The following is a 25,458-nucleotide window of genomic DNA, read 5'->3' as shown; positions in this document are numbered from 1 at the left end:
ACGTAGTTCTTTCAAAAATATATGTACTCATTAATGTATATTTACTTCTTTCAAGTAATAAAGTATTCTCGTAAGTTTATAATATGCCATTGAAAACACATACGGGTGAGGGGTTCGAATGCCGGTCGCCATGTTGCTCCTCCATCTTGAAAGTACAGTAGCCAAAGAGGGACACACCCGTAAATTCAAGCTTCGCCTTTCGCGTTTAACACTCGATGGCACCGTGTCGAATGTGAAGAGGGGGATTGCCGTGTTAATCTTGGACTAAATGGGCCACCGTAGGAGTTAAAACGAAATCAGAATTGAGAGGAACAGAAACTATTATTCACTGGATGGTCATATACCTTTACACCGCTAGATGGGGGAAAATATCACAGTGGAGCTTTAATTTTGCATTATTTTATATTTAGCCAGTTGATTATTTGACCTGTTTCTCACCTGACTGATCCGGTTGAAGCCGTACTGCCTGAAATTCTCATCGTAGAGAGGAACGGATCGCGCACCGATGTAGAAAGGCTCCCACGGATCGGCCCAGTTTCGGGTGTACGCTACCTCCAGCGGCCCCGAGCTTTTGCTGGCCATGTTGATCCACTGCGAGTAGTTTGTGGGAGCCTGACAGCGAGGGCAAAGTTCATCGTAGAACGGCCGCACCTCTCCGACCTGATAGAGCTGCACCAGCTCCGGCTTCGAGGAGGGCATTTTCCGGGTGTGTCTGATCTCGAAAGCAGGGAGCACGAGCACCTCGTCCGCAGCCGGCTCGCGTCTCATCAACATGGTCACGAACTGGTGGTGCAGATTGGCGCTGGGTATCATGTCGACGTCGATGACCAGGATGTAGGCCGCGTCTGTGCCGCCGCGGGCCACGTTTCGGAGCAGGTTGTTGGGGTACGAGACGTTGCTGCCGATGGCGTAGTTTTTAAACTTGTCTCGGTGGGATTCGAGCTTCGCGAATATACCCGGACAGCCCTTCTCCTCGAGCCCGGCAAAGTGCTCTCGATCCTGCTCCGGAAAACTGGCCATTTCTCCCGAAAGGCAAACCAGGTGGAAGTCCACCAACGCTTGAACCTGAGGGCAAAAGAGGCTGAGGGCGTAGACGAAGGACGTCGCAAATTTGACATCTTGCCCGTGTGCGAATATAGCAATAGATAGAGGATTCTGCCAGCGCTCCAGCAAAGAGTTCAAATGGTGAAGGTTGTTGATGGTCGTATGCGTGGCCAATGCCAAATGGTGTGACCTGGGATCTGCTCCTGGCTTCTGATTGGTAGAGAAGTCACTTTTAATCAGGTTCTTATACACACGATACTGTCCGCTCCCATCGAAGATGCCGCCTGTGGATAAAGAGTATCTGAGGTGTTCCCGTCTGGGGTTCTTCTCAGCCTGGTTTGCAGTCTTTTTGGATCCGAACAGCTCAGAATACTTGTAGCGCTGCTGTTTGCCATGCAATTTTGAAAGGAAAGACAGATATAAAAGCTGCAACAGTGCAACAATGAGAAGGGCACTGAGCACCACCTTAAACACTGAGCATTTTTTAGAGAAATGCATTACAATAACGGGTACCTTTTAGTGAATGTTAAAGAAATAATCTCCAGTGATGTTCAATGGCTACAGCACACACAGATCACCTAGGGTTTAGCCAGGGCAACACTGTCCATCTATGCAGCCCTCATGCATGCCGGAGACATCGCATTGACTTGCATTGCATTGTAGTGCGGGTCAGATTGAGCGGGAATGAACGTGCATGTTTGGCTGCATGCGAAAAGACGCCCGTTAGACGCCTGTAAACAAGCAGGAGAGAAACGCGTTCGTGAAGAGCACACACTGCGCATGCGCGTTTTGCCGGTTACCGTAAACACCCTAGCACGGGCTCGGCTCTCTAAATGTGTTCTTCTGTTATACTTGTGTGCGATGTTTTCGATTTCATAAACATTCCCTGTTATCAGCAGCCTAAAGAAATGCCAGTAAAAACGCATCGGACGTCAAAAACGGACGTGAGGATTGAGTGACGAATTAAAATAGTCACGCACGTTAGTATGGACGCAAGCGACGAGGTGGCCGAGTGGTTAAGGCGATGGACTGCTAATCCATTGTGCTCTGCACGCGTGGGTTCGAATCCCATCCTCGTCGAAAATGACTTTTTCATTTACAATTCATTTTTACTGATGTATTCTGGAAATACAGCTGTCTTATCAGAGCTCTGCCACATCTAACAATTGTAGCAAACATTATCTCAGTATTTAGCATATCATTCAAGCTGCAATACCAAACAGGACCACATGGAGATGCCATCGCACCACTTATCCCAGCTTTAACCAGACCAAGTGGAAAAACACGAGATTACTGACACACACACACACACACACACACACACACACATTACATTGTCACGTTAGTTTAATTAAACTTTCTCAAGCCGGTAGTAAAACACTCCATAGTTTTCACGTGTCGTCACAAGCTTATAGATTTATACACGCTTAATGTATTTATATATTATATATTGTAGATGTCCTCCTGTTTTAAATGCAAAGCACCGGTCCTCTTTTTAGTTGTTGGGAGGTGCTATACAAAGATATTATTTGACCTGGAGGGCAAAACAAGGCGTTCTTCCATTGACCGCCAGTCATTTTTCCAGATTTATAGTCAGTATTTATGCAGTAAGACAGTAATATTAAAATAACAAAATCCAATATATACATTATTGGTGTGGCACACTTTGTACAGGAAAGCTGATGAACACAGAATATTAATGCAACACGAGGTTTATCCTGAAGTGTTTTCACCGAAACCCGTTATAAAGAAAACACATCTTGGCTCATCTACTTGCTTGTTCATAGTAACGTTATGGGTCATCAAAAAGATGTAAACTGAATTTAATATTTTAATATTACTGTTAAAGCACTTTAAGGGCGGGTTGCACTAATGCAGATTATTTAGCCTGTCGTCGGTTCACCTCCGTCTCGAAAACGGTTTTACTGCGTAATTAATCTGTGTTTAAAACTAAGTGGTGCAACAGCTCGATTTAAAATAAAACCTATATCAACAAATCCTAGATTAGTGTTATACTTTGCTTAATTGGTGCAACTCCCTGTAGTGTTTTTCATGTTTTAAAAACGTCCCACTGTTTTTAGTGACTGAAATACTGCAGCAGGTGCTGTATATGGATCATAAGTGCCCAAAAAGTGCTCTATGTAAACTATGGATTGTATAAATGGCAATAAATACAAAATATAATATTTATTTACTGAAAAAACTTACTCTCTCTCTCTCATCTCCGCGGTGATCCATCCTGAGGTGATTTCGCGCTATCTTAGAAGTGGGCGTGGAATGTAATTGCTAGTGGGCGGGGCTTGAAATGGGCGGGGCGTGTAGTCTTGCAGACACTTCTCGCGACCAGACTGCAAATATATACTGTACGGATCCGTTCACAATTATTAAACACACCAAAAAAACAAAACAAATGAAAAGTAAAAACATATTCCCATTGTGCCGAAACTGAAGGAGGGTCGACGTCATTAAATGTTCACTGATGACGTCGACCGTCCTTCAGTTTTCCCTCAGTCAGACTGAGTTTTGTTCGTTTCTGTGCTCGAGTGTTTGATATAAAACATCACTTACCCACGCAAACGCCTATAAAAATACGCTTCTTCAGCGAATATATCCATTATAAAACACTCCCCAGGCATGATACCACACTGAAATGTGCTTGTGCAAATATTCGTTTTAATAATATGACTATTCTATGTTACTGTGGTCATTATTTACCTTTATTACAGTCGTCATCCATCAAAACTTTACAAGTGAGACACTGGTTTGCTCTATCCAGCAACGACAGACGAGTCCGGACTTGACCAGTGGCTCAACAGGAGCGATAAAATAAATGACCATTTCGGATAAGATTTGAGGATGCTGATTGGCTACATTTAATGTCACGTAGTCAACGTTCTCTGCAATTGACTTAACTGCTCCATACATTTATTTTTATACAATTTTTATTTTTTACTTTTTAGATTTCTTTATCGCCTAAACTGGACTTGAGACATATGTAAATAGACTGGCAGAAATATCTTAAAAGCATATATTATGCATATCAATGTATATCATCAGGTCTCATCTTTCCTCTCACAGTCTAATCAACTGGACGTAAACCAGTCAGGCTTCAAAAAGGGCCACTCAACTGAGACGGCATTACTGTCAGTTACTGAAGCCCTGCGGCTGGCTAAAGCTGCATCCAAATCATCAGTCCTCATCCTCCTTGATCTGTCTGCTGCCTTTGACACTGAATCATCAGATTCTTCTGTCCACCCTCTCATCTCTGGGCATCACAGGGACTGTGGAGGTATCCAAAACACATCAACTGACCACGGGGGTTCCTCAGGGCTCAGTGCTTGGACCTCTCCTCTTCTCCATTTACACTACATCACTGGGACCCATCATTCAGGCACATGGCCTCTCATATCTTTGCTATGCTGATGACACACAGCTCTACCTCTCATTTCAACCAGATGATCCCACAGTAGCTGCACGAATCTCAAGCTGTCTGGCGGACATCTCGGCATGGATGAAAAAACATCACCTGCAGCTCAATCTAGCAAAGACTGAGCTGCTTGTTTTCCCTGCTAATCCCACCATACAACACGATTTTACCATCCAGCTAGGTTCATCTTTGATTACTCCTTCAGGGTCGGTCAGAAATCTTGGAGTAATCTTTGATGACCAGCTGTCCTTCAAAGACCACATCTCAAAGACAGCCCGGTCATGCAGGTTTTCATTGCACAACATCAGGGAAATCAGACCGTTCCTTACGGAGCACGCAACACAGCTTCTTGTCCAAGCCCTGGTCATTTCTAGACTTGACTATTGCAATGCGCTTCTGGCTGGACTTCCATCTTGTGCAATCAAACCGCTGCAAATGATCCAGAACGCTGCGGCACGTCTTGTCTTCAATGAGCCCAAAAGGGCTCATGTCACACCTCTATTCATCTCTCTGCATTGGCTACCACTCGCTGCCCGGATCAAATTCAAAGCCCTGACTCTTGCTCATGGATCTTCCACAAGCTCAGCACCTGCATACTTCGACTCACTCCTACGAGTCTACACCCCCACCAGAAGCCTTCGCTCCGCTAATGAGAGGAGGCTTGTGGTACCATCACAGAGAGGCATGAAATCCCTCTCCAGGACTTTTTCTTTCATTGTTCCTGGTTGGTGGAACGATCTTCTGTCCTCCATACGCACAACAGAATCACTCGCTTCATTCAAAAGACAGGTAAAAACTCATCTCTTCCACGAGCACTTAATCTTACATTAAAAAAAAAACTCTTTCTTCCTCTATTTCTCCTTTCTTCTTCCCTTTTCTGGTCTTTGCTACTTTGAGTAGTGTACAAATCTTGGTATTTAGGGCACTTTTTGTGTTTCGTTGCCTCTTCTTGACGGATCGCTTCCTGTTCTCCTGAGTTTTAAGTCGCTTTGGATAAAAGCGTCTGCTAAATGCATAAATGTAAATCATTTATAATAATTATGTTTTGTGTGTGGCTTAGGGAGGGTGGCACCCTAACGCCTTCTATTGACAAAATAATTCGGCCATTTTTATTCACTATCTGTGGTTATTTGTATACATACACCCAATGACTGTATTTTTTTCACTTTTTATCGACAGTTTGTTAAAATATACATAAACAACTCAACCCAACCCAACCTAAAAAATTACATCTATTCTGCACATCATAATTCACATTTTCTAACATAAAACACATAAGTTCACACTAACGAAATTTCACAGGCTAAACATTTCATACTTTTTTTGTGGATTGCTATTATGACTGGATTTCGCTCGCGAAAATTCAGCGAACAACGGTAGATGTGACCGCTTATCTCAGGCATTCCCAAACTATCCCATTTTCTATCAGCCGAACCCCTTTGACCAAAAATATTTTCTTGAAATACCCCATTATATATATATTTACAATATGAAGACGCACAATTTAGTAAAAATAATAATAATATAAACAATATTTCATCTCATAAGAAACAAATATTCGTTTTTTTTAGCATGTGACCTCAAACCTCTTTTTATTTGCGATAATGTCACAGTCCACAATTATAATCACTCGTTTTTGTTGGGGGGGGGGGGGGGTGAAATGCTGTTTCATGCACACTGAGCTTTTTACACCTTTAAAGACTTGGATTCCCATCCTAAACATAAACGAAGTTTCAAAAACTAATGTTGGCCGTTTGATGGAGTATTTCTGTGTCAAAAATACTCCTTCCGGTTTCTCACAAGTTTGGGAGAGTTTTTTTCGAGTATGGCTCGGCTTGACGTTAATAGAGCGGAAGGTCCTTGTATGGGCCGTACGGGCTCTTCTCCCGGTAGGGTGCGCGCGCGTGACTAGAGCGAGAGAGGAAATGCACGCCCATAAACACTCTCTCAGCTGCAGATCCAGTCGTCCGTGAACACTTATGTTGCGCCGCGCTCCACTTTATTCCTATGGGTGACGTCGAGCGACTTCAACGCTTCAGCACAGCATTCTGGGAAGGCAGCGCTGCATTTGACCCGATTTGAACGCAGAAATGATGGGAAGCTTCACAGCATCGCGTCAGTCGCGTCTCAAAGTGGATCTCCACGGTCACTGCTGTCACAGGACTTCACCAAATCATACCAAAGAAGTGTGTTTTTGACGGAGCGGTCCCAGCGATAAAGGTTCGGTCCTGCTTTGGAAGCAGCCGGTGAGTAAAACTGCTTCAAATGTCTGCTGTTGGCTATCGTCGCGTGAGTAAACATCAGTAAAAGACACGATCGCGTGCAAATGTTGACAGGCCACTTAGTACAGTACATACCACAGAGACGGACGTCCTGATGTTGCCGTTTCTCCTGTTCAATTTATTTCTGCCTCAGATTTGATTCTGGATCATTATCTGTATTAGCTGAGATCGATAGCCATGGGTTTCTCCACGCTTGAGGACGTCACCGCTTTGCACGCTCGTCATTCTTTAGCTCCGCCCACACGATACGCCTCCAGGCGCTCGTTTTTTTCCGGAAAGACTCGGTACAGCCCATCTTTCTTTTATAAATATAATAAAACTAAAGACTTTTCGGAGATATGAAGGATGCAATACTACTCTATAGGTACTCAAGATTGACATGAGATTGACTGAAACTGAGTGTTTCACCCCCCCTTTAATAAAATATTTGAATAATATCAAAATAGTTTTATACTATTATTTTTAACACAAATGACATTGTTGTACAATTGTACTTTAATATATAATTTATTTTACAATATAACTTAACTGATGTTGAACAGCAACACACACACCCTTTTATGCATTTCTGACAAGTGTGTGAATATAGTGACCAACAGAACACACAACACTACGAACAGATCTTGCTGAACTTTGTATTTTTAATTCAATAACCAAAACAACCACAACAACATAAAAAGGCTTCGTCCACAGGCGTACAGTCGTGACATGATAAATGAAGGAGAGGAGCTACGGTAACAGTCAGAGATCCACGGCTCGCCACGCTCATTTCATTCTGCAACCGCCTCCGATTATTACTTCCTTCCAGAGCAGAAGACAGGGAAGTCATGCTGATTTTGAGTATGGAGAATTTATGCAGTCCATTTACACATGGCACATCAATGGACTAAACATGTTAGTTGAATATTTAAGTGTCAGGAGAAAACATTGAGCTCAATGAAAACAATGAAATGTATGGAAGCTGGTTTCCGCCACGAAATAAAACCATTTAAAAAATAATTGCGACTTTTTACCACACAATTCTCAGAATCGCGTGATATCTTGCAATTGCGTGTCATGAAGTCAGATTTGTGTGATATAAACTTGCAATTGTGCGAAAAACTGTGACCGTTTCCTCAGAATTGCGACTTTTTTCTTGCAATGCAAATTGTGAGAAAGGTTGCAATTAAATTCTTTATTCACTGGCAAAAACAAGCTTCCATTGAAACAACTGTGTGAATGTTCAAGGTGTGTTTTATGAATGTACAAAAATGTGCATGAAATCCGAGACTTTCACTCTCTTTCGTGCATTACGACTGGCATCTGTTAAGACTAAATAGAAACATGCCAACTCAGTCTCTCCGCAAACATTAAAGCGGCATCGATTTCTAAGCAGCATTTAAAGAGGCGATGATCCACTACGAGACGAGCACTCCAGCGCCGCCTTTAGAGCCTCCTCCTTCGCTCTCTTTGGCTTGACTGGCGTCCGCTTTGCCCTGTTTGTCGTCTTCTCCGACTAATCGGATATTGTAGCGCTCGCGGTATTCCGTCAGCTCCCGCCCTTTTGTCTGCATCTGTGTGTTAAGCGTCTCCACGATCTTCGAGATCTGACCGGAAAGAGAGGAACCGTGAGAATGCATGCTTTACGACAGGCGGACGTTTGTGAGTCCAGCGGCAGTAGTCATACCTGTTCTTTGTTGTTTTCCAGCGCAGGTAGGACTTCTTTGACGGTCCTCTCCACAAGCACACCGCCGACTAAACGAAAGCACTTCCGTGAGGGATCGACTTCCTTTAGTGTGTCAATGACGAGGCTGTGAAGAGGAAGTGATGAGCGTTAAATGACATTAGGGATGCACTGAATATTTAGCCACCGAAAATTCAGCTGAAAATGGCCCACAAGTCCATTTTCGATTTTCGGCCGAAAGACTTTCATCACCGAACAATCCGGCCGAAATGTTGTGATGGCGCAAACCGAAACCGGGACCTGCACGTGCTTGTCTAAAGCCACATGTCTGCAGTGTGGGCATATGTGGTACATCTCACGTCTGATGACGCATCTATAATAAGGGTTTTAACCTGAAAATAATGCTTTGCTTATGTTTCTGCTGATGGATACACGTAGGCCTGTCGCGATAGCCGATAAATCATTTATTTGCACGAAAAAAAAGAAAAAAAAAAAGAGCTCGATAATTTTTCCGATCGCGATAATTTCCATTTATATGCTTTTTTGTTTTCCTCGTCTCTCTCGTTGACTGCGCACGCCTCGTCCGTTTGGGGAGGTTTTTATACCCGACACGCAGACCGGGTGCAGCATGATGAGACGTTATTCTCGGCCAGCAGATTCGTCTGGAACTCATGGCTCTTCGGTTGCGGAGCCACACGCAAAGTTACGAAATTTGATGTGCACAACGCCAAGCGAAATGGGGTCTCGCGCACTCCACGTCAATGTTTGTAAACCATCGGCACCAAGATTCTGGGTGGCAGAACGCGAGCGGCTTCTACTGACAAACTGAAGAGATCCAGCCGGCTACTGTAAACACTTACATAGTTAAGAACATTGTTGTTGATTAAAGTTGAAACTATGACGAAAACGTGTTGTGTTTGGGGTTGCGCCGTCAGATATACAGCAAACGGTGCAGGATTGTATCGATTTCCTTCAGAAAAAAGTAGATATATCCAGCAAAACCAGTGGGTGAAGAGGCTAAAGCGAGTGGACGTCGTCAAAAGAGGCGCTACAGAGAAGTCAAAACGGTCCATCTACAAAATCATAGCAGAGCATAATTATCTTCAGCTGGGGAAATTCAGGACTAATATTAGTAAACTTTAGATCTCTTTTAAAGATCGAACTCATTGCCAGTCACTGCCTGAAGTAAAAGTAGGAAAAGACCGAACTTCTAGTGTCATGTAGGCTACTGATCGAATGTCAATGGAAGAAATAGGAAAAGGAAAACATAGTAGTCGGCTGATTGATGATTGATGCGTGGACCACACTGGCTTCATCATCACCGCGAGTTTAGTTTGAGTGAATGCCTAACGTTAGCGAAGTAGCGCTAGTCTACAGCACGCTATCCTTTTGACCGTCAGAAACTCACGTCTATGCCATCTGATCCGACTCTGAGCCACATTAAACGATCATGGCATTTTGAGTTAGATAACAGGGAAATAGACCATCTACGATAGCCTAATGCAGTGTTACTCATGCGGCTCGCCAAGCTTTAATTTGCGGCTCGCATTATATCTCGTGAATGCGTATCAATAGTACGAGTGTGCAATCTCGTGGAATGTATATGAGTTTTCGCGTGCATATGATACGCACTTTATGGCGTGTATATGACACGCTCTTGGATGGGGGTGGGGGGTTTGTGCGTATAATACGCGTATCATATGCACGCGAAAAACTGCGTACCAAATGCACGCCAAATTTATTCCATGACGCTAAGTTAGGACGATTCTAAAAGAGAAACCGCCTCACCAATGAACATCTTGGATGCCTCACAAGGGCAACGACAAGCTACAAATACAACATGAAGAAAGTCAAGGAAATGCATGCATGCTTCCGCTCATCCCAGCATTAATGTAATCCTGCTTTTTTGTATGTCGGGAGGCTTCGGCTTCGTCCGGTCTTTTTTAGTCTGCGTGTTCTTCAATACACAGCGGGGCGGAGCAGAGCGCACCTCAGAAGCAGAGGTGTGTGTGTGTGTGTACATCTGAGCCTCTGTTGCAGATATGCACCTTTTGCAAAATGAAAGTTAAGACATCTATCATTTATTTTTCTCTTGTATTGTATCTTCAATTTTCTTTTTGCGGCCAAGTTTTATTTTCACAAAAATATTCAGGCAAATTAATAAACTTTTGTCTACTCTAATTTCACAATTTTTAACTGAAAATATGCCTGTGTGATTCATAATGTAGCCCTAATTAACGAACAAGAAATATTAACAAAGCCATTTTCATCAGATTAGGCATTTTTAGTGCTATTGTTATCTAATTTTTTGGCCTTCAGAACATCTTAAAATGCACATATGTAGATCATAGAAATAAAAATTTTATAATAAACAGCCAATATCGTTTGGGTATGCATGTTTGTAATCTACTAGTTAATGGCGCAATTTGGACACTACACTATGTTACCATTTTTTCCATAGGCTACCCTCACTGGGGGCTAAGCTCCCCTAAAATGAAAATCCTAGAAACACCGCTGCTTTGCAATAAAAGTGGCTCTCCTATTGATTTTGTGCTATCAGTGCGGCTCTCATGAAAAAAATAGTAGAGACCACTGGCCTAATGTATTGTAAGTCAAACAGCAACAGTCACTAAAATAACTGCTCAATGGTCGGCTGAGGCTCATTTAAATATTATGGTATTAGACTAGCGCTATCTACTGGAGCAAGGTTAGGCATTTCATGTATTGCTGTCTCCAGAATTAGTTAATCAGTCCCTCAATAATCATGTTAACTATGTCTGTGTCTCATTTCAGAAGGCTGCGTCCTCCGGAGGTCGCATTTGAAGGCTGCATACGTCATAAGGCGTCTCATTTCAAAAAAGTGAGCGGGACACTCCAAACGCGACCTTCTTTTACAGGAATTCGGAGTGTGCATGAGGTGTAGCCTTCGCGGCTGGAGATTTTTTTATATTATATAAAAAAACTGCACCACTGCCAGATATACATGCGAGCGTAGGTGTGGTGTTTAAAATGTAAGTTCAAGCTTGTTTTTGGTTTTTAAGCTCTATTACCTCAAACAGATAGTTGTGCTTAACAGGATTACAACGTTTTAGTGCTTTTTAAACGTTTAGGACAGTACATTGCTGTCAAGACAAAAAAACATTTCATAGTAATTTTGAAGTTATGAATAATTTTCATTCATAAACTGGCGTGTGCGCAATGAGGCTGAACGTGTTGGCATAGCAACGTGATACTTCCTCCGTGTCCTACAAAGGACGTCTCGTTTAATTCTGACTGAGGACACTCCATATACTACATCTTACACAGGACGCGTTCTCCGGAGGATGCAGCCTTCGAAATTTAACGAAATGAGACACAGCTAATGTCTGAATCCCAACTCATTTACTTGCGTTGCCATAGAAACGCGTCAGCTTTTGCCACCCGGAAGAACGTTTATTACTGTTGTGACGTCATGGTGAGTTGTCGTATAAACACAACCAAGCCTAGAAAAAAAAACACAGAACCACCCCTTTAAAATATATATATTTGCCATGTGCAACAGGAAAGACATATTATAACCTAAAGTATGCCAGCCATTCATCATGATACGGAATAAATAATTTTTTTTTATATAATTAATATTTCTGTATACGTTAGTGAGTGGTGTTTAAAATGGTTCCTGTGCAGAATGAGCTGGTGGTTTTATAGTGTGTTGGGACACTTTTCCCCCCAGTCCAGACTCGTGACCTCGAATCATGCAGCTCTAATGGTGGAGCAGAACTCAGTGCATGCAAGATGGGAAGATTTCACTGCAAGTTATCATGAGTGATTTATGAAACACACCTGTGTTCATTGATCTCCATCTCAAACTCTGCAGCCTTGGAGGCCATACTGCGCTGCTCCTGTCGCATCCTCTGGAAGGTCGCCACCACCTGATTCACACACACACACACACACACACACACACACATCAATAACGTATGCAAATTAGTAATAACTAACAGGCTCCTAAATGGCTCAATTGCAGGTCACCCTAGTAGATTCTTCTGCCCCATGACAGGAATAGATGCACCTTCCTTATAGAGACAGGAGGGTGTGTAACTTCTCATGAGTGGAGACATTCAACCTAACGTGAAATACCCAGATTTGCTCAGGGTTCATGAAATGGTACTCACTTTCTGAGATTTGCATTGTGTCAGTGCACAGATCAGACGTTACAGAAACGCGACAAAACGCGAACACGTCCATTATAATGAGGGGCGTCGGGCGAGTTCAGCTTTGTTGTTTACAGGGCGAGTGTTCTGGTTTTGTCGCGCCGCGTTACTCGCTCGCAGCGTAGATAATGTGTTGATGTGTTACTGCAATAAACCTGACGCGCCGTTACCTGCTCGGCTGACGGAGCGGGCTGCTTTCCGCCGCTTTTACCGCTCGTGCTGTTGCTACTGTTCGCCGCCATGATGAACTGCACACAGCCGCACGAGTCAGGACCCCAACGGTCACATGAGCGGCTGACCGCGAATATTCCTGTCTGAAAATTCTGCAAATATAAATTTAAAGCTGTTTAAAAACATACACAAATACCTACCAGATATTTGTACACGTTTCTTATAAAGAGTATAATGATGTTCTTTCACAAAAGGCGCTTCTTGAACCATCAATCTTACGGAAGACGTTTATATGATAGCAAAAATAATCGTTTAAATTAGTAGAGTTATATTATTTACATCTCGGAAATATCTTATGAAATAAATCAATATATAAACATATATCATCCAGCGACATGATTTTTTTAGATCAGTGCGAGAGGCACGTGCAGCGCCATTAAAAATTATCTAATTTTTTACACTTGAATAATAATACTGATGAATAGATAACGATCGTGATAGTTAATGTGATAATTAAAATATGAGAATTATTATTTAGCCCTATCATAGCCGTCCAATCAGAAAGAACCTCATGCAAGTTAAGCCCCGCCCACACCAGACTTCAGTTTCATGCAAAATGTGTCCTCTAATCGTGTATTCTTTTTGTATTGCGCACGCATTTTAGCCAAACATAACCCGTAAATTGTATTACAAATGACAGGGTTGTACTTTCATTCACAATACTATTCTGTGATAAGAGGTTAATATGTTAATATGTCAGCTGTAGAGTTAGTCATTGGCTTGGCAGTGGGTGAAACGGGCTCAAAGTGCGAGCTGTGACCATCTAACTGAAGCTTAACTCCGATGCGTCTGTTTACATCCTCTCTGTTGGCTTTGAGCTCGAGGGCGGCGCGGGGACAGATCAGGCAAGTCTTTCATGTCAACACTTCTCAAGGTCTCGCATTTTTAATCCACATATTGTTCTTTAAACGTGCACAAGTTTCTGATGAACGAGATGTTACATAAATATACGTTTTATTCAATTTGTAGTAATCGCAATGTAAATATGAGCTGGTGAGTTTCCAGTGTAGTTCTTGTTAGGGTTCATATGATGGCGCAATTGAGACATGGACCTTTTTCACAAACGGATGACGCGTTTTTTAACTGCACAATATGTACGATTTTTGGATTAAAATATTTTTTTAAAAAAACTGAACATTGTTATATACTTTGTTGACTTGTGTACTTATATTATCCAAGATGTTCCCAAGAATGTTTAAATCAAGAGAAATAAGCTATTTTAACCAGGAAACAGATCGTGTCGCCTATCAATGACATCACACCCGTGTTATCCTTGGTTTCCGGTTTTATTTTGTAGAAAACATCAAGGGGGTAATCTAGCACTCGGATAGCGTACCTCCCATAGGGGCGGCCATTGCTAACCAAGCCATCACCCATAGACAGTAAAAGAAATGGACAGAGCGACCCCATTGACGTCTACGGCGAAATAATGAAGTCAACCTAGGGGCACTCACTTCCTGATGGCGGAGCGAACTGCGCAGGCTCAGACTGAGCTTGACGACGTAGATGTGACGTGAGCCTCCTGTCTGACAGCTGTGAGTCTTCTAGTAGTTGTGGAAAGTGAAATCTGAATCATGTTGTTTAAATATTTTCTCCCGTTGCTTTTGGGTCACTATGGGCTTCTCCTCATTCTTCTCCCTTGACTTTATCAGACTTTATGTCTCCACGTCCCCCCGACTGTCTCATAGACAGTAAAAGATTGCCTGCGAGCTTCTCCTCAGGTCTATACGGTAATTTCTCAACTGTGCGACAGAGTCGCGTTGGTTATGACGCAATCGTTAGCCTATTTTTACAAAAACAGCTTCTGCGGGGCGATAGTGTAAGATACAAGGTAATGGAGCCTTTTATGCATTGTCGTGTTTCTTTAGAAATAAACAATGGACAAATGGAGTCTTTAAATGCCTCAGATGTAAAGTTATTCACTGTCAAAGTGACTCAAAAATGAATGGGAGTCAATGGGATGCTAACAGCAGGTGATGGCTTGGTTAGCAATGGCCGCCCCTAGGGGTGGAACGCTTTCCGAGCGCTAGATTACCCCCTTGCCATCACCTGCTGTTAGCATCCCATTGACTCCCATTCATTTTTGCGTCACTTTGACAGTGAATAACTTTACATCAGAGGCGTTTAAAGACTCCATTTGTCCATTGTTTATTTCTAAAGAAACACGACAATGCATAAAAGGCTCCATTACCTTGTATCATACACTATCGCCCCGCAGAAGCTGTTTTTGTAAAAATAGGCTAACGATTGCGTCATAACCAACGCGACTCTGTCGCACAGTTGAGAAATTACCGTATAGACCTGACGAGACGCTCGCAGGCAATCTTTTACTGTCTATGAGACAGTCGGGGGGACGTGGAGACATAAAGTCTGATAAAGTCAAGGGGGAAGAATGGAGAGAAAATATTTAAACAACGTGATTCAGCTTTCACTTTTCACAGCTACTAGAAGACCTACAGCTGTCAGACAGGAGGCTCACGTCACATCTACGTCGTCAAGCTCAGTCTGAGCCTGCGCAGTTCACTCAGCCATCAGGAAGCGAGCGCTTCTAATTGACTTCACAATTCGCTGTTGACGTCAATGTGGTCGCTCTGTCCACTTCTTTTACTGTCTATGGAAAACATGGAAACACCAAAGACGCTTTAATATATGATGTGTTTTAATAGACAGGTGAGCGACTGTACATTCGTCGATAGAAAACAAATTATTTTTATACAGCTCAACACAGTTAGTCTTGTTTAAATCTCGTTCGAGTGTTTTACCATGCCTAATATGCCCCACACACACGAGCGGAAGAAGAGGAAGTGCTCGTCGGGCAGAATAAAAGCTCTGCGAAATTTAAGGCAACATCAAATATATATATGTAAAACACTTATGTAAAATGTAAAACTAAAATGTAAAACAAAATGTGAAACAAATTACAAATAACTAGTTTTGGAAGTTTTTTGGCTATAAGCTAGTGTTGCGCCAAAACAATGACAGAATTCACATTTAGAAGATGTGAGCGTTCACAACTGACAGTCTGTAACTTCTGCCAATAAGGATCAATGATTTTGATGACATCGCTCTTCACTTCAGCTTCTCATCAGATTTTCTGTCCAATCAAACACTCTCTAGAATCTGAAGCCCCGCCTCCTACATTATAAACAGACGCTGAAGCTGCGGCTGAAACCGGTCACTTGTTGACACATTTATTATTTTCTATATAGGGCAGTGTAAATATGCTTTCCATTGGGGCGAATGAGTTCTGGAAGCGCCACAGCTCCGGCGGATCATGTGATCGAGTCGGCACAGACCAGAAAGCGTATCAGACTGCACAGAATGATAATTTAAAGCAATATTTTGGAGAGATGGAGGAGAAATGGTTAGAAGAATCTGCGGCTTTACCGAGCTGTGATTTAAAATAAACGCTATTGGCTGTTTTAAAAAGGGGGTGGAGCTGTTCGATATGTCAGAAATGGACCGAAGACAATTAGTGTAACTTTTATTACTATTGTTGTTATTATTATTAAATGAATGTGCTAAATCAGGGTGATTGCTTTGCCAGGATGTCTTCATCACTTCCTGTGGCAGCAGTTTGCCAGATGACCGCCACCCCTGACAAAGAGGCCAACTTCAGCGCATGCACGCGATTGGTTGAGCAGGCCAAAGAGGGCGGGGCTAGCATGGTCTTCCTGCCGGAGGGCTTCGATTACATTGGCTCGAGTCGCGAGGAGACGCTGGCGCTCTCGGAGAGTCTGGACGGTGACATCATCACCCGCTACACACACCTGGCCAGGTGAGTCACGGGCCCACTGCCGTATCACTGACTAACACACACGAGTCCTGAAGTTGCTGTTGATGGCCACATTTACACTGCAGGTCTTGATGCACAATTCCCATTTGATGACTATATCCCTATTCGGACGATAATTGTTTCTCATATGGACGGCTGTAAAAATACATTTGCATGCCACCTCAGTGATGAAACTATTCGGATGGTGATTTATTCCCGGTGGAGGAGCGAGTTGTGATCATGCACACGTGGGAACGGCTGCTCATGTGCTCAGTCGAATGATTATCTGCTGTAAAAATGTCATATGCTTGGAATAATAACAATACAATCATATTTAATTTAATAATCCGAAATTATTAATTATTTAAATCTCCTGTTTAAAAAAAGATGTAATTTGTGGAATTGAGTGGAAATAAGTTAATACATGCTGCATATTAAACCTATATAACGATAATTACTGCCGCAATAACGGCTCATTTCAAACGTTTACGTGTTTTTCTTCTCTTTCTCTTTTGAGCGGTGACGAAAGATTATTCTTGTAAATTCTTTCCAGCATTTCAGTAATAGATCTTTAAAATTCATCCAAATTACAGTGACATGAACCGTACGGTGCTCTGCAGGGGTCAAAAAGGATAAACAGTTCATTTTGAAGTGATCTCTTCTTAAGCTCAGAGATGTGGATTCAGACGGCAATTAAATCACCACACGACCTCTGTGTTTATCTAAAAACAGTCTGTAATTCGGCCGGGGATTTTTTTACGCAGATGGAGGGAGAAAAACACTGACATTCTGGATTCAGACCGCAATAAAATCAGACTAGCCGCTGTAAATAATGAAAATACCTCACGATTTGACGACCCGCTTACATCGTCTTTAAAAAGCGACCCGTATCTGATATTTGCATTTACACTGGCGTAACAGCCCAAGACGTTCTTAACCGGAAAAGGAAGTAAAATGACGCGATATACAATGGGCGCAGACAAAATGATTATTCAATGTTTAGCTTTCCGCACTTTTCCACCCATCTTTAAAGGTCAGCAAAACATTTCTCTCATAAGGAGGAGAAAAAAAGGAGAGACCTTGATCGCAGTTCGTGTCCACCTGAGTTGACGTCATTCGCCTTCGTCCCTTTTTCAATGACGTACGACTCGCGTTTACTGGGGAAGATCCGATTTGACCGCTTACATCAGTGTTGCAGGAATTGGGCTACTTTAACACCGTTGCCGCGGGCTGTTTTTCATGTCCGTGGGTTGAAGTGACCCCAATTATGTGATATTTAGCCACGGAAATGCTAATTGTAAAACATATATTTTACCCCTCAGAATGCATTTTTTTTTTACCAGGGAAGCCTGCAGTCTCCCTCTCATTTACTGAAGCTTTTGCGCCTCTATCGCCCCCTGGTGGCCGGTCCCAGTATAGCTGCCCCTCTGTGTTTTCTAATGGACGCGAGGCAAACTAAACAATAAAATTACACCTCAAATATTTTTCCCCCAGTTATTTTACGTCATTGAAGGCAGTTTTCATCACGATGATTTCATTTCAAGTTTTCGTTTTTAAAATAAGTTTAGTTTTAGTTAGTTATCTGATGCTATAAAACGGGGTGTGTGACGTCATGATTGACAGCTGAGATCGACGGCTTCTCTGAGTGAAGTTGTCACTGAGACACTAACAGACTTTTTTTCTGGATTTTTGGGAGCTGATCGGAGCTTTAGCTTTAATTTCTACATTTCCATAACTGTTTATTTCACACCAGCATAATTAATTGTTCTGCATCTGCGAGAGTGTGGGCGGGCTTTTGATATCGCGACTGTACTTCCTGCTCTACTTCCTGCTCTCTACTGAGCAGACTCCGGTGTCATGACAAATCCTGTCCGCCTGTGAAATCCTGTCCGCTTATAGGACCCAACTTGGTAGCGGTTTTAAATGCCTGATCAAAAGCTGTTATACATGGTTCAGGACAAGCAATTGTTTAAACATAAACTATGAATTCATTGCCATACTAAGTACACACACACACACACACACACACACACACACACAAAAAACCTTTATTTGAAATATTTAATTGATTGCTATAATGGGAGCAATAACGTGTTCTAAATAATTTAAAATAATAAACTAAGTAATACCAATACAAAATCATGACATAGTAATGTACCTATAATTTAAATAATAAAGAATAATAAAAAAACAATAATATACAGAACAGGTGCACAAAATAAATAGATTATATACCAGATATGCTCGTATATATCTTATATAAGCACTTATAGCTTCAGTTATATACTACTAGTATATGAAACATGATTTGTAAGACAGTAAAGACTATTTTAACACAATTTAAACAACAAAAATCAAAACACGATTTTGTAGGCTCTGAACAGATTACCCATTAAAAGTTCTTTCAGCCAATAGAATCGCTCTGGGATTCTAAGCGGACACGATTTCACTGGTAGACACGCCCTGCGTCCCAATTCGCATACTATCCATCCTAAATAGTATTCGAAAATAGAATTAGTATGTCCCAAATCGTAGTATGTTGAAAAGAGTAATCCAAAGATTCCCGGATGGTTTACTATTTCCGGTCCGAATTCACAGTATGGATCGATGGGCACTCTAACGGCTGATATTGCCCACAACCCACTGCGAGTTGGACGAGGATTCGATTAGAACTACAAACGCGGATAAAAAGCGTTAAAAAACTACAAACATGACGGATGTGTGAGTTCGACGGTTAAGTAGAGAAGTTTAGATTTAGGGGTTTGAGTGACCAACTATCAGTATTTAACCTGACAAAAATATATTTATTCAGTGTTGTCCACATTATATTTCACCTGCAGCAGCATTGTGAACTTTTGTAATGACACGTTTGGCCATTAACTTTTAAATGCATCATTATATTTAAACTGCAAACACATGAGGAGAGTCTCTGCATTAAAGACCCACACATGGCAGATCAACGAGCGGCTACATTTCTCTCCGATACGGTAGGAGATTAAACTGAATGTGGAGGATTTGAACTGTGACGAATCTGACGAAGCTTGACAGGGCAGATAAACGGACGGGATGCACGTAACTAAACGACAGAGTCCATTAAAGATGGCGAAGTAGTCCCGAAGCTTGCATACTTTTCTGCTACACACTCAAAAGTATATATACCTTTTCTTCTCAAAAAGAGTAGCAACGATTTGTCATGACACCGGTCCCGAAATCTCTACTGCGCAGACTCGGTCCCAAGATGTCAGCGCCGCGCAGGCCGCCTGAAAGCTTCAGCTCTGCCAAGTGGAAACGGGTTATGTCGCGTCGTCCATATTTTTTTACGCACCACAGGCCTGAATCTGATCTGATGATATCATAAGTCTTGCGTTTTTTTTTTCCTGCTTACATGTTCACATGTCATATCCAATCTGTGCCACATGAGAGGGAAAAATCGGGATTGGGTCACTTGAACCATGCAGTGTAAATGGGGTCGATGAGATGCTTGTCTGTGGTTAAGGAAGCTGGACGTGTGGCTGTCTCTGGGTGGATTTCATGAGAGAGGACATGACTGGAAATCAGACCGCCGCATTTACAACAGCCACGTGATCATTAACGGACAAGGTACTTCGTCTCACATGCGGTACTTTCGGGTGAATCCCATGAAAACTTGCCCTAGTTATATTTCTCCCCAAAATCCCAATGCTAAATCAAGCCTGTTTTACGGTCAGTACAATCTTTGCGCCGTGCCTTTTGAGCTTTTTTGTAATTCTCAGATGATTAAGGTGATTTGTTACTGTTATACATACCTTTTAAGTATTAATAATTATTTAACAGTAAAGAAATATATATTTAATATTTATTTACTAGTATTTATATAAAATACTGTAATACAATGTTTCTTTTACATTAAAAGTAGATAATACCACAATGATGTAAAAACCTATGATATTTGAATACTATTTTAATCTATATCAGCATCAGTGGCTGTTTATATGACAAGATTAAAATATGTTATAGCAATTAGCACTAATTTAGGGTTTTAGATGTAATTAATTGACAGGAAAATATTGTCAAGACAAAAAAACAGTTCTCTTAATATTAATCTATATTAAATCTAGCTTAATCTATTTTTTTCACATTTGAATTAATTCTCATGTGCTTATTAAAGTGATTAATTACTGTGCTGCATACATTTTTAAAAATATTTTATTTAGGAAAAAAACTAATACAGTGATTTTTTTTTTTAATATTATTTTTTTGTTTTAATTTCTATTAATTATTTTTGAAAATTGTTTAAATACAGAAAATACTTCCATCATTTTCTGCATTACAGCAATGATTATTTTATTTATTTGTTTAACTATTTTTATTTACATATCATCAGCTGTTTTTTATGGCAAAAGCTCAAATTATTTGAAAACAAAATTGACTAAATATGTTTTTTAAGTATAATTAATTGTCATGAAAACATTTTCACAATGCAAATTTAAAAAAAATTAAATAATAAGTAATGATTAATATTGAGCCTAATATTGATTCCATATTTATTTTAAGTTATTCTCTCTTATGATTATTAAATTAGGTTAAAGGTTAATTACTGTGATGCATAGATTTTTATATACGTTTTATTTTAAATATAATTTTACAGTAATTTAAAATAAATTTAAATTTAATTTTTTTAAAATACATTTCTGTGTAAATACAGAAAATACTACCATTATATTTAAATGATCATTGAAATATATTTTATAAAAAAAATTTTGCATTACAGTAATGATTATTTATTTATTTTTATTTCCATATCCACATCAGTAGCTGTTTTCATGGCAACTAAATATGGGTGTTTAAATATGATGAAATATCTTAAAAATATTGTCACACTGAAAAAAAACCCACCTTAATATAGGCTTAATTTTCATTATAATGAATGTAATTTTGTATATGAATCTAAATCAACCTTATTTTCCATATGCAATTCATACAAGGAATTTGTTACCGGTATAAGGCGTCCCACACTATTGTGTTAGTTGTAGATATATGAAATCTGAATAAACCTGAAAAAAACGCTCAAATATAGGCTTAATTTTCTTATAATGAATGTAATTTTGTGTGAAATGTCTTAAGTGGTGTGAGTCTCAATCTAAATCAACTTTATTTGCCAAATATACAATTCATACAAGGAATTTGTCGCCAGTATAAGGCGTCCCACACTATTGTGTTAGTTGTAGATATATGAAATCTGAATAAACCTGATCTGACACTGTAAGCAGAGGCATGTTTAATAAGACGTGTGTGTGTCTGTGTGTTTTCCTGCGCTCAGGTGAAATCGTGTCGGTCTACAGGAAGGGTCATTTGTTTGATGTGGAGTTGAGCAGTAAAGGTGTGTCTCTTAAAGAGAGCGCTTTCACTGTGCCGGGACCTCGGCTGCTCCCGCCCGTCCAGACGCCCATCGGAAAGGTACTTTTCATTCATTCATTCATTCATTCATTCATTCATTCATTCATTCATTCATTCATTCATTCATTTATTATAATATATTTATTACACAGGAAAGTTAAAAAAGTAACATTTGCGGTTCCATTTGAACGGGCCTGACTCGTTTCCAGAAGGTTCCTGTTCTGCAGAACATAAAACACAATTTACAACGCAGAATAAAAAAAACAAAACACTTATACAAGACATTAGCAAACAAATACATTTGATGGTGTTTGTCAGGTTGGTCTGGGCGTCTGTTATGACCTGCGTTTTCCTGAGCTGTCCTCAGCGCTGCAGAGACACGGAGCGGAGATCCTGACGTTCCCGTCAGCCTTCACTGTGGCCACAGGAGCGGCACACTGGGAGGTCAAACCATGATCACGTCACTCACTCACATCACATTAAATTTATTTAAACTGAGTAACACGTTGTATTTATACTGGTTCTTTAATGTAGTAGAAATGTAAAATTATTTCTTAATTTGGTGCTTTCTAGACTGAGAAAATACAGAAAATGTATTTTTGTCTCATGAGGTTGAAAGACTACAATTCCCAGAATGCTTTGCTGCCCTACAAGGCCACTCCCAAAGCCACCGATCACTGTGACTGGATCACTTTCCCACCGTGTTCATTTTCATAAGATCAGTTCAGTTAGAGAACAGAACAAAAACTGAACGTGTGTGTTCAATATAATGTGAGTGAGCCGCTGAGCGAGTGTCACAGCACAAACACAGCAGGAGTCAGATTACATTCATCCTGATGAGAGCTGAGCTAATCGCGGCCGCGGCACACATTCACATTGCGAGTTCAGTCTGGCACGTTTTCAGTTCATGCCTTTGGAAGCTTAACTTTCATAAATTTATTTGAGAAGTTAAAACATGTACTTTGCTCGGTACAGCTCCGTTTACATGAGTGCCTGAAGCTGCGACCTGAGCTGTGAGTGCCGCTCATGGACGGGTTGAAAACATGCTGAAATAAATCCTCTGCTGGCTGTAGTCTTTAGCCTCTGGCCAAAAATACCTCTGATATATTTCTTAAATATTTCAATTTGCGTCATCGGAGGATTTTTTTCCAGAAATAAAATGCATAAATCTCTTGTCTCAGGGGGAAATGTGGGGGGAAAGCACGATCATTTGAATATACTCCAGGGTTTCTACCGATAGAAAGCCATATGCTGATTGCTGAAGTAACCCTTTAATGGGATGAAAATACTGATTTTAATTGAATCTCATTTTGATTCAAAACTTAATTAAACCTTATTTAGCATCTGGCTGATAGCTGTGTTCAAGCAGCATGTTAACCTATCATCTCTTCCTCTTTACTACTTGTTATAGCACCAAAAAAACATGAACGAACATCAGAATGTATGTTGACTGATACAGTACAGCTTACTAAAATGAATCCCGTCTCCTGTAATCTGTGTTTCGAACTCCGAAAGACTAGCCTGACGTGGTCATACTCAACTCTAGTCAGAATATGAGTCTGCTGCTCCATTGGGCTGTGATTATGGGGCGATTCAACCCAACCAGGAAAGATCTCGATTGGTCAGACCGACAACCAATCAGAGCAGCGGAGCGACGCATTACATTAGTTGTCAAATGTCAACAGAACTCAACTGCACTGAGTTGCCAAGTCTGCGTTTTTTCCCCCCGCCGGTTGTTTTCTATGTCCGCGGGTTGAAGCGACTATTATGTGATATATAGACCCATGAGTGTGAATTTAAGCAGCAACCTTGCCAAAATAACACACATTTTACCCCCAAACACCATTTTTTTCCCCGGAGAATCCCCCCGAGAAGCTTTTGTTTTGGGCTAGTAGTTGGTGGGTTTTGTTGTATAAACTTGGCAACCCTGTCTTCACGCGCGCTGGAATAAACGATCTTTGCCGGTGTTGTAAAAAAATTAAAGATTTTAATGATACACAGAGTACTTACCCAACATGATCATCATTTCTGAGAGAAATAGTGAAGGTGATGCAGATACAAACAAGCTCTCCGTTTAGGATTTGAACAAATATAACCCAAGCCCCTTTGATGACGTGATGATTACGGTACTGTTCATCATCTGTCCGTCATCGTCTAAAGCCCGCCCTGGTGATTTCATTGGTCAGTTTCTGTTGAGATAATTACTCCTCTATGGATCGAGGCCAGACCGAACTCCCCGACCTAAAAAGTTTGTGGGTGGGGCTGAGTTTGGCTGACATCCAGGCTACAGAAAGAAATCAATCAAACACATCAGGATTGTTGTCATCTGATTGGTTGAATTCTTCAGGATGTCTGCGAGACATGCGTGTCACATTCTTTAAAGGTGGGGAAAGTGTTATCTGGTAACCATTGGTGATATTTCAAATCACCAAAACAAACACGCCCCTCCCCCCAAAAGGGTCCCGCCCCTATTTTGATAGCTCCGCCCCACACATACGTAACCCAGGCAACGACTGGCAGAATCTGTTACTACTCCAGGCCGAATATTCAATGAAAAAGTGAATATCCATCACAAAAACACAAACCGTTCTCATTAACAACTCGATAGTACACGAGGACGAGTCCAACTAACGAACATATTACGATTATGACCGGATAAGGGTTATAAAGCATTTTACAATCTCTGCAAACATATTATGGTATTTTTATGCTTTAATACAGCCAAGAACGTACATACAGCACCTTTAATTATATTCTGCAATGTATGATCTGTCTACATATCTAATTAAGATTAGAATTGAATTTAAATGTATGCTTGTGACTCAGTCCAGGCATGCTGAGACTGGTGTCAATAGCAGCCCTAGTTTAGCCGTGTCTGGGCGGATGAACTTAACCCAGTGTCCTCACAGGTGCTCCTGCGGGCGAGGGCGATCGAGACCCAGTGTTTCGTGGTGGCGGCGGCGCAGGTCGGAGCTCATCATGCCAAGCGGGCGTCGTACGGGCACGCTCTGGCTGTGGACCCGTGGGGCGCGGTCATTGGGGACTGTGGGGGTGAGGAGGTGGGCCTAAAGCTGGTTCAGATCGACCTGCAGGCGCTACGGGACATCAGGAGGGACATGCCAGTGCAGCAGCACCGCAGAGAGAAGGACTTTTACTGCAGCCTGGACTCAAACACCTGTTGAACATAGCTTTGATGTTATAAAGCAGTCGTTCCCAAACCTGTCCTGGGCACCCCTTACCACTTCACATTTTGTATGTTTCCCTAATCAGACACACCCAATTCAGGCCCTGCAGTCTCTACTAATAAGCTGATGATTTGAATCAGGTGTGTTAGATGAGGGAGAGATGCAAAATGTGCAGTGGTAAGGGGTCCCCAGGACAGGTTTGAGAACCACTGTCATTAAGAATATACATTAATGTAATTTAATTCATGACTTCTTAATAAATTTGACCCAAGTTAGAAAGGA

General features: G+C 41.3%; 3 protein-coding genes and 1 non-coding gene across 7 annotated transcripts in view; 2 read left to right on the top strand and 2 right to left on the bottom strand.

The window, feature by feature from the left end:
- b4gat1 (beta-1,4-glucuronyltransferase 1) overlaps positions 1–1,843 on the bottom strand; it is a 5,574-nt gene extending 3,731 nt beyond the window's left edge. Inside the window, exon 1 of the mRNA XM_067447244.1 lies at positions 439–1,843. Coding sequence (XP_067303345.1) covers positions 439–1,542 — 1,104 coding nt within the window. The 5' untranslated portion in view covers positions 1,543–1,843. The remainder of the gene's footprint in view (positions 1–438) is intronic.
- The window catches only part of nit1 (nitrilase 1), a 27,334-nt gene extending 1,876 nt beyond the window's left edge, over positions 1–25,458 (top strand). Inside the window, exons 1-6 of one of the 3 annotated variants that reach the window (XM_067447253.1) lie at positions 13,375–13,685; positions 16,388–16,618; positions 20,112–20,215; positions 21,915–22,051; positions 22,310–22,435; positions 24,901–25,458. In XM_067447253.1, coding sequence (XP_067303354.1) covers positions 13,624–13,685; positions 16,388–16,618; positions 20,112–20,215; positions 21,915–22,051; positions 22,310–22,435; positions 24,901–25,173 — 933 coding nt within the window. In that variant the 5' untranslated portion in view covers positions 13,375–13,623 and the 3' untranslated portion in view covers positions 25,174–25,458. Of the gene's footprint in view, positions 1–13,374; positions 13,715–16,387; positions 16,619–20,111; positions 20,216–21,914; positions 22,052–22,309; positions 22,436–24,900 lie in introns of those variants that run through there. The other 2 variants (XM_067447257.1, XM_067447263.1) reach the window with 2 other exon arrangements.
- trnas-gcu (transfer RNA serine (anticodon GCU)) lies at positions 2,043–2,124 on the top strand. The gene has a single exon. It is a non-coding gene; the product is annotated as a tRNA-Ser (tRNA).
- On the bottom strand, positions 7,375–12,937 carry pfdn2 (prefoldin subunit 2). 2 transcript variants are annotated; one of them, XM_067447272.1, is made up of 4 exons: positions 12,780–12,937; positions 12,239–12,327; positions 8,420–8,543; positions 7,375–8,339 (listed from the first exon to the last, which is right to left on the bottom strand). In XM_067447272.1, the coding sequence occupies exons 1-4, from the start codon at positions 12,849–12,851 to the stop codon at positions 8,151–8,153; spliced, it is 474 nt and encodes a 157-aa protein (XP_067303373.1). In that variant the 5' UTR covers positions 12,852–12,937; the 3' UTR covers positions 7,375–8,150. The 2 variants fall into 2 exon arrangements, with proteins under 2 accessions (XP_067303373.1, XP_067303381.1); XM_067447280.1 differs by lacking the exon at positions 12,780–12,937 and adding an exon at positions 12,571–12,707.

This window comes from Pseudorasbora parva, chromosome 1, assembly GCF_024679245.1.
Source record: "Pseudorasbora parva isolate DD20220531a chromosome 1, ASM2467924v1, whole genome shotgun sequence".
Classification (NCBI taxonomy): domain Eukaryota; kingdom Metazoa; phylum Chordata; class Actinopteri; order Cypriniformes; family Gobionidae; genus Pseudorasbora; species Pseudorasbora parva.
The sequence above is the reverse complement of the archived record's forward strand: the minus strand, read 5'-3'. Positions and strand labels throughout refer to the sequence as shown.